The sequence below is a fragment of the Struthio camelus genome, chromosome 3 (assembly GCF_040807025.1).
Source record: "Struthio camelus isolate bStrCam1 chromosome 3, bStrCam1.hap1, whole genome shotgun sequence".
Taxonomy (NCBI): Eukaryota; Metazoa; Chordata; class Aves; order Struthioniformes; family Struthionidae; genus Struthio; species Struthio camelus.
Window position 1 is genome coordinate 65,204,703 of NC_090944.1, and position 14,049 is coordinate 65,218,751.

Sequence of the window (14,049 nt, forward strand, 5' to 3'; positions counted from 1 at the left end):
TCTTCCGACCAAACACATCTGCGCACACGCAGCTATGACAGCAGGAAAGGCAGGGGTATGCAACATAATAAGCTCTCAAAATCGCAATATGCTCACCAAATGCATCCAATCTGCACCGTGCCGGGTGCAGTATCAGCATCTCCCAACTCTGCCTTCCTGTCTTGTCTCATGGATCAGCAGACGCTTGCACACACGCAGCCACTGCAAATCAGGTACATCTTGCTATCGCGTGCAGCAGAGACTGCCAGCTTCCAGTTCAAGATGCGTGGGGCTGGAATCTCACAGATACACGTTGTGAGATGGAGAGTGTAGGGCTAGAGTCCTACTTTCACGGAGCATTCAATAGAAACTAGGGGAAAAACTCCTTCTCGGAAGGATGGAGGAAAAGACATAGTACAAACACACACAGCTCCTCTTGTACAGGTACCATTGAGTCAAGAGCAGCTGCCTTGGTGACACTTGAACCAATTTCAATACTATACCTTACCCAGAAGCTGAATTTGCCACAGCACAAAGAGCTGAAGGAAACATCTACAGGCGTTTTTTTTTTTTATCCAAAGGCAAAAGCGTATATTAGGATTGAAAAAGAACTTCTGACTGTGGGGAGCTATGGCACAGGCTACGCAGATTTCTAAGTGTCACATCTGCAAGGGAAAGGCAAGAGAAGAAGTCCCGTGCCTGTGTGTGTGCGCACATCTGTGCAAAAGTACAAATGCATACACATTTCTGTATCAGGAAAATTATAATAGCAATGTAACATTTTTAGTCTGAAATACTGACTTAATGTCACCTGCACATTATCTTAAACTGGAATTAAAAAATAACAGTAATTAGAAGCATTTATCTCCCTCACTTTTTTCCATTAGTACATACACCTAGAACTATTCATATATGGTGGACCTTTTCTTGTATTTCTCCTCCTTCTACTCAAATTTAAGTCCTGAGTTAGACCTAAACCTCTTCACTCACTTCCAATTCTTAACTTTTCATAGGAAGTAAACTTGGAATACACCACATACATGCAACTACAAATTATCTGATGATTTGTTTCAAAGTGAAACACTTTGCAATTTTGGCTTTAACTAGCCATAATTAGACATCCCTTTAGTGCTCACTGAAATATATGAGAAAACGCACACTTCTCCTTAAAGCACATTGCTTCAGTCTTCTTCAACTGCAGGCTCCGCTGGGAAGAGTCAGTCTTTGTTCTGAAGCATCTCTTCACAACACAGAAAGTTTCAAATTCAGGAATTTCATTGAAAATAAGAACAAACCCAAAAAGCGTTGTGAAGTTCTTAAAACACGTTACTTCTGCAGCCACGGGAATAAGTTCCATCTGGTCAAATCCTGCCAAAGAGGATTTTATCCAAAAAGCAATTTTTTCCCTTCCAAATAGTCAAGGGTAAGCACATGACTAGTTCAGGATTAGAAGTACTCTCATCCCAGCATTACTCAAACAGGTCTCACTTCACTGACCTAGTTTTTATTTGGAAAATATTACACCCGTTCTTTAACATGACCTATGCGTCTCAAGAGTTTTTCAGTGCTTAAGATTGTTCTTGCTAATGAAAACTGAAGGCGGGGGGGAAAAGTAGTAGGTTGCCACAAGTTTTCTTTCAAACAGCATCAAGATTATATTATTGCAAAGTACATGAAATCACACTTTTCAATTATCCTAATAGCCTTCTCTCTTTATCCTTCCTAAAAAGGCTCCCTAGAATATTTATGTAATAGGCATCCCATTTCAATGGCTGATCCAATACTTCCCAAACCATATAAACAAAAGAACTAGAAAAATTATTCTAAAAAAATGTTACAAGTTTTTTTTAAACTACATAATGCCAGTGGATGGAAACAAATACGAAGAGCTTTTCATACGGCTTTACTACAGTCTTGTGTTATACTTCTGAACTATTTCATTACTGCACATCTGGCATAGAAGTTAAGACAGGATCAATTTTGGCCTTACTAAAAACCAAATCACAGAAATTTCACTTAAATGAGACAAAATACAGCAGAGGCTTTGTTCTGAAGAAGGAGAAGAAAGGAATCCTCCAACACAGCGCTACTGAACTCCTCCTACTCATTTATATTTTCCTGTATGGGTAGCTTTTTTGTTTTTTTTGTTTTGTTTTTTAATCACTGGGGCCAATTATGTTTATCCTCAGTAAAAGGAAATCCCTGAAGTTATTTTTCAGGTCAGATACACAGCACAATCATTCAACTACTAAAAATCCTCACCTGTTGTCCAACAGTCAGTTATAAAGCAGAAGAGACAGAGAAGGTTCAGAGTAACCCTGAACCACTACTTTAGGGAGAAGAGAAACTAGCGGTTTACGAACCCTGCTCTAAAAGTAGCCATGTTCTTCTGGATGTAGCAGTTTCTTCCTCATCTCCAGTGTTTTTATTATCAAATAACAGCAGAGCAATCAGCTAATACAGTTGCCTAACTGTTCCCTTCAAATAAAAACCAAAATGCGTATGATACATACATCTATGGCAGGCATGCGCACTAACGTCACCGAAAACAGAGAACCTTCCTAGCGTGAAGGACTTTGAAGCCTGACATTTTATCCGGCCTATAATTAGAAAGCCCTGACCATGGAGAAAAATGCCAGTATTAAACACAGCTGACCTTCTCTTCCTGCACTGCCCCCAACATCAACATAAATTACCCCACTCTAGGAAAGGGAGTCAAATTTATTCTCATTAACTGAAAACAAAGCAAGAAAGTCATCCCTTTATAACACAAACTAAAAGTCTTAAACGTGACTGAGCTTCAGCGTACAGGAGCTCTTACGTTCATTACAGGAAGTCTGTTCTTCCAAATGACTCTGAACTCTTCTGTAACCCCTGGCTGCCTGAACCCCAGCAGTAAGCCACATGCCGTCTTAGTGTCCAATATGCAACTTACTGAAGGGACCATGAGCCATCACCCTACTATCATGCCAAGAGGCATGTGGCTGCCTCTCAGAAATCTCCAAGACAGCTGCTTCCAACCACAGAAGCGTCTGAGCTCTCCTGGGAGCTGGTCAAAAATGAAGACCACGAGATGTGCCACAGCTACTTAGCGATGCTTCTGTGGTCACCCTACTTGTCTGCTTACAAACTGGACTAGCCCTAACATTGAGGAATCAAACGAGGCAAGTGGGAGGATCTCAGACTGGACAAGCAGATGGCCAAACATAACAAAAGGCATTGAAGAGCCCGACTTATCCTCTGGGAAGCAAAAGCATGCCTTTTCAGGATGCAGTGACCACTCAAAGGAATACTTTTTTTTTTTTTTTTTTAAAAACTATCTACAAGTCTTCATCACTTGCCTGACAAACTCTTTTAATATTACTTCAGATTTACTAGTTCAAAATATAAGGAGTTAAAGAATGGAGGAAATCTCCGCAAATATATCTCTTCTAAAGAATAAATAAATACAAGCACACATCACAGAAGGCTGAAGCACTTACAAACATAGGAGAAAACTCTTCAGACATGTAACAAGCTATGTATGAGAGAGTGGGCCTGAATTATTCCTATAACTCCTATACATTATTTGTTTATAAAGTGCTGTGCTTGAACACCAATAAGTTAAAAGAAAAAGAGAAAGCAATCTCGCTACAGGCAAAACGTTCATTAAAAATACTAATCATACTTGCAGTCAGTAAACCGATTTGCTTGTATCACACTTGAACCTTTCACTGCAAAAACAGTCATGCGGCACTCAGAAGCAAGTTCAGTTAACACTGTGTGAGGGAAAAAAAAGGCAGCAAGTTCTGTGGCTTCCAGCAGCCCCAGTTACCGCGCTGGGAGCGTTCATCAGAACTCCTTTACCTAAGGAGCAGGCGGCAAAGACAGAGTCAATTCTTCCACACTGTTTGAGGTTGATTCCTGCAGTATTTTCTCTGATGCACTGTGCTGCATGCCAAAAAAGCCAAGTTGTGACTAAAAACTTATTTTTAAGAAAGAAAGTCATTCAAAAAATCTCCTTAATTCACAAATAGTACAAGACGTAGAAGCCGAAACTCCTGCAAATGAAAACTGAAGAGGTTACAGCTGAGACAGGATTTTTAAAAACTCAAGTAGTTTTGGAGCTTTTATTATTTCCCTTCCAAGTCCTGGCCTACCTACAAAAAAGAGACCCTCATAAAAAAAAGGTGTGTGATGAAATACTGGTAAAGCCACTACCCCTGATATGTCATTGTAGGAAGGATAAGGAAAGGAAACAAGCGTCAGGCCAGCCTCATAGGCCTCCAACAACCTCACAAAGAAAAATAGAAACAAAAAAACCCCACACACAACACAGTACAGGAGGAGTTTAAAGTATTCTCAGTAAATAGAGCAGAAAACAGTGCTGGCAAAAATGAAAGCTGTACACAGAGGTGTAAGGGTAGCCTGCACGCTTAATCTAGGAAGGAAACACCGAGGGAACAGCAAGTTCCAGTAAACGTGGAACAACTTCCCTGACATCCTCACCATCAAAACGAATATCACGTATGAAAAACATTTTAACAGAAACCTGCCTAACACATCCCATATAATCTATCAGAGACTGATTATTTGGTACTGTCTTCACTGTCTTCCTCCTCCCCTACAATTGATGACTCTCCTTTTTGCCATTTGCCACATCTCACTCATTTCCACAACCCTTCTGTCCAGCTTATCATCTCTGTGGCAAACAGAAGGCAGCCACGATCCTACTTAAGAAGTGAGTGTAACTCAACTTTCAAATACCTGTCTTCCACTCCGCCTTTATTAAGTATGTTGTAAAGTTTGGCTAACGAAGCCAGGGATAGTAACTGATTAGTTACACCTTGTCACTGAGCAAAAGAAAATTATTTTGTCATATATCCCTGTTTTCCTCAAACCGGAATCAGTGCCCAAATGAAGCGCACTATGGAGACTTTATACTTGCTTTTCTGAAGATCATACATTCTCAGCTTAAAAATCACTAAGCAGGGAAGAGATGTGCACAGTAGGAAGCGTTAATTTCCTCCCATGCTCCATTGCAGTAAGGCTCAACTCAATCTCAACTGAATTTAAAGGACATTTGGGAAAACAACTTGTCATCCAAACCACTCCTCATTAAAAATCGTTATGCCCTGCCCTTGAAATATACAGCAGATTATTTTGTGCAAAGAAGATGCCAGGTAAAGCATTTCACATTCTGCTTATAAGTTTGCTCCTTTACACTAGCTGTTTCACAAAATTAGCATTAAGTCTCAATAAAACGTCAGTGTCTTTCGACAAATAAACCTTTACAAAAAATTCCAATAAGTTTTGTGCTTTGCAGCAGCTGATCTCAGAGAGACAGTACCAAGCTGATGCAACAAAAAGGTGGTCTAATGGGGGAAAACAAAAAACAAAAAACCCACAAACAAACAAAAAGACAACGCACACCCATTAGTGGTACAATAGACCTCCTAGGATTTACCCTGGTAAAACTGAGGTTTTAACACACACGTGTGTGCCAGGAGAAGAACAAAGAGAAAACCCCCAAACCCCTTCGCATACCACACACCCACCAAGTACAACTGGGCTAAGGCAAGGGGGATCTTAAAGTAACTGATATTTTAAGTCTTGATACAAAGTAGTTCCGCCTACTGAGTTTTATGGCAAGTGACAATTTGCCTAGCAATATTACGCTAATAGTACTCAGCTGGGAAGTCCACAACCTCAGGAGGGAGGCATTTTCTAACAAATTTAACAACTTCCTACTCCTAGGCCAGCTCTGGGTCAAATTAGCAGGCTCACATGAATCCCATATAGAGAAGACTCTTCCATAGGGGAAAAGGGAGAAGCAATGCAGAGAGGTGGGATGCTGCTGCTCCAAAAGGAGGAGAAGCATCAGTCCTGTGCAACAAAGACAGCTTTAACTGAGTACTACACAGTTCAAAGAGCAGCGGGTGAAACATATTAAGACAGAAGATTATTCAGCAGAGAGAAAGAATTACAGCAGAGTCAGCTGCTTTGAGATTCTACTTTGTTTTCCTCATTAAACTCAATTATTTGTGTAGCTGAGACACGTGAACACATAGATTCATTCAGCGCATGCGATGAAAGTGGGCAAACACAATGCTCTTTTGTTTTACTGTAACTGAAGAGATTTCACACACTGTATCTCACTAAAGAGTTTAAAGAAAATAGCAGGCAAGCCCAAGACCAAGCTTGCACTTCCCTATCAGTCACTGTAAACAAGTTATAAATAACCACCATGGATCCAAGTTAGTAACAGCCATCCAAAATGAAAGTAGGGTTAATCAGATATACCTGCCCAAATTCTTGCATGAAGACAGAGGCTAACCTAAGCTATATACAATCTCTTCAAATAAGATGAGAAAACCGAGCATGTTTTAGGTCTTAAAAGAATGAGCTAGTCTCACCAAAACACTATGAACTTTTGAATTCAAGCGTTTCACCTCATCCTCAAGAATGCCATACACCCACAGTCAAATATAATTGTAATTTATAGAAACACACCATAATAAGGAATGCTGTGAACTTTCTGAATAATCCTTTTTAAAGTTAAACAGCAGTAACTGCCACACACACATGAATAGATATCCCACCCTCACTGCTCTCTCTGTGTACCTCTGTGCCTACTGCCTCTTCAGCAATCAGCTTCAGCACTGATACTACTGCAGTATATATTCAGTTTCTGGTAGAGAACTGCTACAGGATGTTCATATGCTGCTGTAGAAGTACATGCAAGTAACATGCAACTGGCTACCATGAAAGAGTAAAAAACATTATGTATAAAACGTAGATGCTCTATGTTAAAGAGCAGAAGCTGAACAAAAGACAACCTCGCTACCCCATAACATCTCATCTTTCTTCTTCAGTAATCGGAAGTTATTTTTAAGCAACAGTTATATAACTAAGTAGAACGATTTTTAGATTAACAGGTTCTACTTCCTGCCCCCCCAGATAAGAGGGCAGAAGTCACGTAATCAAGTAATTTCATTTTGCTGAAATAGAGCACCAAGTGAAAACTTATAGTCCTAGGGGATTTTTTCTTCTTTTTTTTTTTTAATTGTTAAGTTAAAGTCTAGATCTTAACTTGCATTTGCCTTCTTATGAAGGTTGTCTACAGCTTCCAATTCCATTTTCCTCAACAACAAGCACTTCAGAATGAAGACCTGCAGAAATCAAATATCCCCTTAGGAGCCCTCATTAAAAGCAATGGCTGAAGGAAAAAAAAAAAAAAAAAAAAGGCTTTGAATGTCACAATGTATCTATCCTCTTTCCAAATCTGCAGGAGACCCATGCCACAAATACCATCCACTTCAACAGCCATCAGATACTCAACTCTGCTGGCATTACTTCTTCATCCGCAGCTGAAAAACTCTCAAAAAAGAAAAAGGGGGGGGGGGGGGGGGAGGAAGAAAAACAAAAGGAAGGGGAGAGGAGGACAACCTGGCCCATCAGAAGAGAAATCCACTCCCTGCCCTCCAGAGGGAGAAATCCTAGATATCTTTGCTCTCCGAAAGGACATCCAGGAGCACGAACATACCTACTCCTCCACTTTCCTATACCAAAGGCAACAGAAGTTGCACTTTCCCAATCTCCAAAAGAAGCTTACTGGTATTACCCTGACTCACTAACTTACTTTAGGTACCAGCTTTGAAACCAGTACTCCCAGATTAGGTAAAGTGATGCCTGTCAGCACCAGAGCCACCTCTCCCAAGACACAAGCGGAAAAGGAGGTACGCGAATGCAGGGGGCCAGCCAGAGCCTCAGCGCTCCCAGGGAGCCAGGTCGTTCCATGCAGCTACAACCTCTCTCCCTGACTCAGAGGCACTGCAATCCCTTGCATTTTATTAAGGGCAGTAGCCAGTGCACAGCCAGAAGCAGAGTTTACAACTTAGTGTCAAGTAGCTTTAGAAGGCTAGACTCCACTTTCAACTTTTAAGGAGACCGGGATTCCTGGCTACGCTTTTGAGATCACTCTCCATTTCCGAAAGTTTAATCCCTGTTCTCACTAATATGAGTCTTTAGTTTAAAAATATCATTTTCAGGTTGTGTGGTACCCATTTTGCTTACCACTAGACAATGGATCCCTTATCTTGGCTTTTGAGGCACCAGGAGCCACCACCAGGCACCAAGCTCTTTCTAACGGAAGCAGCAGTTCCCAGCTTTATGCCAGGCTGTGTAAGTGTGGAAAGTGAAATACATCTTTATCTCCATTCTCTCTACCAGCCTCATCCTCCAATCCCATTTCCTAAACTAATTTCCCTTGTTTGCGCATCAGCCTTAAACACAGTAGTCATCCTCCCAGTTTATCTCTGTCCATCCTTGCCTTGGGACCCCAAGCCCAAACTCATAATAGGTGACCCTTCACCCTTCAGGAGCTCCGCAGGCTCCTGTTCTGCAAGGGCACCTATGGGTAAGCTTTTAAGCAGATGTAACAAGAAACCCTTTCCAAGGCAGAAGCAGGTGCTCCAAGCGGCCGCAGCAGTGAGGCTGCCGCAGGCAGAGTGCCCAGACAGGCAGGAGCACAAGAGGCAGCACTACAGACCGCCCACCACGGCTTTCGCACTCCATCACCAGAAGGACTCGGACCATCTCTTCCCTCCTTCCTTCTGCTGCAAAGGTCACACCAAGCCACTAAGCACAGCGAGCTTCGCAGGCTGCAGCCCTGCCACTGCTACGTACCACTTGGAAGTGGCTAATGTACCACAAGCAGTTTACTTAATACAGCTTGGGAACTCCTGCATCAAACGGTAACCCCTTCCAAGGGCCACAAACCATACCCAAATATCCCAAAAATTCAGCTGCTGCCTCAAGAATAATTTAACTCACTGGGAAAGTCTCTCCCCTTCAGATGCTGATCCCCAAAGGACAACAGAATAACGTGCTAATAGTAACTTATATTCAGTTGGAATAGGTCTGCTGAGGACACAGCAGTCTTGGTGTAAGTAATTACTTGGAAAAGGACGATATGTACACAAAAAAAATCCCGTAAAATAAACACTCAAAAGAGCAAAAAATGTAATGTTGCACAAACAAATCTATTTCTGTATTTCCTAACTTCCAAATTCTTAGCTTTGTAACTTTGCCATTCATTTACCATACAAGATTCTCTCCTTCCGTTCTTTGAAGACCAAAAGCCTTACGCCTTCGATAGCGAGTCAACAGACCACTCCACCTGTAGGTCACCGCCTGGAATCCAGCTCAGCTCACAGAGGATTAACCTTAAGTTGGATTTAAGCAGAGCTCTGCATCTTGGAAATGAGGTCACTTTTTATACTTTAAAAATTAAGCATAATTATCCTCATCTCCCACATGAGGAACAAGAGGCAAAGTGTCAAAACAAGTTGCCTGCTATCACTCACTTATAAGCCTTACCTGATTCCACCCACTACTCTCTACGCTGGGTAATACTAACTACTCCGGGATATTGCATGCATTTTAATCTTTGCCAATTCAACTAAGACAAAAAGAAGGAACCAAATGAAAAAATAGACCTGGAATTCTCAGGGTTATCCCATAGCAGCCAAAAACTTAAATTTAACCAAGAGAACAGAAATGTTTCTGAATGCAACAGCAGCAAAAAGGAGCATCCTCTTTACAAAAAAGATGAGAAAATGTATAATGAAATAGGGGACCATAAACACTTCAACTCTGGAAGCCAGTATTTCTTTTTTCAGGTAAGCCTGTGAAGACATGATACTAAGACAGACAACAACTGAACACTCCAGTTTCTAATACTTAGCTTTGCTGCAGCATGAAGCAAAAGAGAGGGATTCACATTTCTGTATTTCTGATTAACAACCCCCCGCCTCTGACCCCTCACCTTCCCCCCAATATGTTCCCAGGGCTGAATTTCGCTTTTCTTACTCGGACAGTTGATTGCTCCCACAAATGTAAATAATACCTCTGTAAAATTAGCAACCTTAATTCAGAGGCTATATTTAGAGCTAAACACAGCATTCTTCCTGTATGGTAAGAAATAACAAAAAACCAAAGACAACAAAAAAAATAAAATAAAATGAACAAGAGCCAGTTGAAAACACTGAAAACATAGGACTATTTTTCCTGTTATCTGTCATCAAAGCAGCCAAAGACGTTTTTAGAGGCTGAAGAAAAACCTCCTACATGGTACCATCTGAACTTTTCCTGGACACAGGAGATATGCAGATTTTAACTCTTACCAGTAGTTTTGCACCTGGTAGTGGTTTGTCTGTGCAGTAACGACAGTTACATAACAGTAGTTACTTACTATCTATCCGCACCTGTAAGTCACTTTTTTAGAACTATTCTGATAATTTAAGGCCATCTCTGACCTTTGAAAGGACTAGCTGAAGGATCTCATTTTAGCTGTAAACCATACTTAAATAAACGCATATCAAATCAGGAGAGAGCTATATAATGCCCAGTACAGTCTGTTATCCTGTTTTTTTTTTTTAAGTCCAAATAATTAGTTCATAGAAGTGATTGTGAAGCTATCAAAAGCAGTTTGCTGCTTCTCCATCGTTTTCACTGGTAATTCACACACACACAAATTGCTTCCCCACCTCACCTACGCCAGAGAGGAGATATGAGTTTAGTGCCCTCATGTTACTGTATGTTTTAGAAAATTCTATGAATTCTTTCGCTAATTAAGTGAAAGCGACACGTCCAACTAAATCACAAGAGCAACAAAATACAAATCATTAACTATGATGAAAGTTTTACTTTAACAGAACATTTCTCATCCTGAAAGACCAAAAGTTCCTTCGCCGACCAATACATCAGGCATCATTTGGTCCACCAAATCTATCTTCCCTGGCATGCAACCCAACGCTTGTTTACCAGATTACCCCACAGTACCAAATGATACAAACAGTCTCAGATAAAAAGACTTGACCCACTTAAGGAGACAGCAGAACTGTAACCAAACTGCAACTTGTACACTTGAGTCTATTTCTGTAGTCCTTCACAATAAAAAAAATAAAACATTAAAACCAAAGAGAGGCCAACACTTACAATTAAAAAAAAAAAAAAAAGAAATCCTTCCTCATTTAAGTTTTGGGGTTTGACCACTATTACTTTAAAAATTAGTTTGACATCTCCACTCTGAACAGCACGGGTTATCTTGCACCTAAACGGGATCCCGGTTCAACACCAACAACTGCCCCTGGAGTACCCACTGGATCGCCAGCATTACTGCGCAAAACTTTAATGTTTAAGCAAGCATAGCACATGACTTAAGAACTGCAAAGTTAATAGAAGCGCTGTAAGGAGAACCTGTAACGAACCTGTAAAGTTACCCAGTCTTTTGAGCACGACTTCCTATGACATGTAATATTAAAGCAAAATAGGGGGTCACTGACCACAAACAGCTAACAAGCTTGAACAAGAGCAAACAGAATTACATTTTTCTTTAAAGAGAGTGCAGTGATCACTTTTCTCTGCCCTCACATGAAAACTAGAAGCTGGTGGGTTTGTATATCTAATTCTTTTTTTCTGATGTGCACAGTTGCAACTACAGAGACAGAGGTGGGAGAGTAAGGAATGTTTCAATTACTGCCTTTGATAATGGAAAGAATTTAGTGTTTATAATTTTATTTCCAGTTGCTGGCTCATCTATCTGGGTATTTATAGTACTCGTCACTATGGTATCCAAGTACATTAGTAGTGCTCTGACCCACACAAAACAATACAAAACTTTTTTTTTTTTCCTGCTCTCCAACCTATTAGAAAACACCTCGGTACCAGTATTACTAGCACACTATGTTCCAAAAATTAAAAATAGAACTCTCTCAAAAACCTAGATCCAATTTCACATCTTACTTTTTGATCAAAGTAAACAGGGAACAAAGTACTTCATAAAAAGATGGTGTGGGAGAAAATGGAATACTTACCAGGACCAGCTCTCTGACTTTGACATAAAATAACAAAGTCAGCTCCACAACCACTGGTTTGGAGGTTCAGAATTGCCTGCTTACACCAAATACCCCCACCCCTACCCCAAATACTTTAGTCTGTTTTCATGATATTAATAATTAAAGTCTTCTTTCACCCCAGAGAAACAGAGAGCGCCATTTTGCGCAATGCAGTATCTAAAGTGTTTTCCCAGTGTTACCTAATAGTACCAGTAAATCCCTAACATAGCAAATTGTAATGGCATTCAGCCCCCATCCAAGCTACCCGGGTGAAATCTGAAACTCTGCAAGGGGTAGCAATTTTAGAAGCTACATACAGATCTTTACATCACCACTCAAGTGATAGAAGGCTATTAATGCACTTCAGCTTTAGAAGAGAGATTGACACAAATATTTTTTGATAAACCAAAACTAACGTGCTTCACGTTCCATCGAATGCTTCTAAAACTGACCACTGTTAAATTCCCTTTCACAGCTCAAGCTGGCATCTGTAGGAAGCTTAGGCACAACTACAATACTGAAGTGATGGATCCGTGAAAACACCAAAACCGTGCCAATAACGTAATTGTAAATACTGAATGCAAAAACAGCTCATGCAAAAAGGCCAATAATTGTTATCCTGTGCTTCTATACTTTATTTTTAGCTTTTAATTGGTACTCTTGCTTATTGCAGGCCAGTGAACTTACAGGTTTGGGGTTTTTTTTTTTTTGGTATTATACATATATATGCACACAAATTGTCTCTCATTCAACGCATATTCATGAAGCTACTCATAGAAGCACACACGAGAAATGAATTGACTTAACCGGCAGCATGTGTCAATAGGTTTCAGAAATAAAATCCATGTTTCCCAAAGTCTGACACACGACTTTGAAAACACAGAACTCCATTCATTACTTTCTCCTTCCCATCAAGTCCCACAGCCCAACAGCTGAAATAATACCCACTCATGTAAGTAACAATACATTTAAAGTTTTTAAACTCCTACAGTAAATTACAGGTATACTGCTCTAGGGGGAGTACTGTAAACAAGAACAACCTCTTGGCATAGAGTCACACATTTTAAGTCTACCAGACTATGCTACCTCGCAGAATTAAAGATATATATATTCATACCTATTCCCAAAGTCCCATTTCATTCAAAAATTTCAGAAGTATATATTTAAGAGCTTCTAGATTTTTCATGTTCTGCTACCTCGCAGAATTAAAGATATATATATTCATACCTATTCCCAAAGTCCCATTTCATTCAAAAATTTCAGAAGTATATATTTAAGAGCTTCTAGATTTTTCATGTTCCTTGACTCCTTCAAAAAATATTGCATCCCAAATTTCATTCAAAAGTAATCAGAAATCCAGGGATACATACAAAACCTGCAACTTTTGCTATTCACTCAGTAGACCAAATATATACCGCATCTGCCTATCACTTACTGATGCTAGTCACAATATTTAGAAAAATAAAACAACTCTCTCAAATACACCTCTTTTTAAAAATGAAAACAAAACCAAAAACAAGCACTCCAGCACCATAACACCATCATGAAGATATTGCAAGAGTAGAAATCTTACCTCTCTAAATCAAGGTCTGTTCCTTATTTATACCACATACTACTCTTTTTAAGCCAAAAGATGATTCTCAAGACCACAGTTTTACAAGGAGAATCGAGCCATTAGTATCCTTAGAGGTTATATGAAAAACTATAGAACACGTAGCCTGGCCAGCAGCAGCCTTTCACCACCGTTACGGAAAAAACTATTTCACCTGGGGCAGCTGTGTCACTTATGCATTGCAGGTAAAGTTAATCCATCTGAGCACACAGTAAAAAATCCCTTTAGCGTAGCCCCCTACGCATGAAGGAATAAGATAATTTGAATATTTGGTGCAGGTGAGACAGGTTTCCAAGAAAGGCCTGAGTGCGGGAAGCATGTCCATCCTATGGACTACTTCAGATCACCTTTTTCCCCCTTCAGTACCGCAGGGGGAGGGCAGAGGGGCTGTTATGAGAAGAACAGACCAGAAGTACTGCAGCTGGCAGAGCCAGTGGGAGCTGAAAAGGGAGATAAAGTAACAGAAGATAAAGTTCAGACCATATGTCACAGGGGAAGTGACTTCTACCTCTAGAGAAGCCATGAATCACCTCACTACGAATTTTCTGGAGGCTACTTTAGACAACCAATAAAACATTA

The 14,049-nt window shown here is 40.3% G+C and overlaps 1 protein-coding gene across 12 annotated transcripts in view; it reads right to left on the bottom strand.

Moving 5' to 3' along the window:
* Positions 1 to 14,049, bottom strand: part of CEP85L (centrosomal protein 85 like) — a 160,642-nt gene that overhangs the window by 78,594 nt on the left and 67,999 nt on the right. Inside the window, exon 1 of one of the 12 annotated variants that reach the window (XM_068938143.1) lies at positions 97 to 364. The exons of the other annotated variants lie outside the window; for them this stretch is intronic. Within the exon in view, the coding sequence (XP_068794244.1) occupies positions 97 to 139 (43 nt within the window). The 5' untranslated portion in view covers positions 140 to 364. Of the gene's footprint in view, positions 1 to 96; positions 365 to 14,049 lie in introns of those variants that run through there. 12 annotated transcript variants of the gene reach the window in all.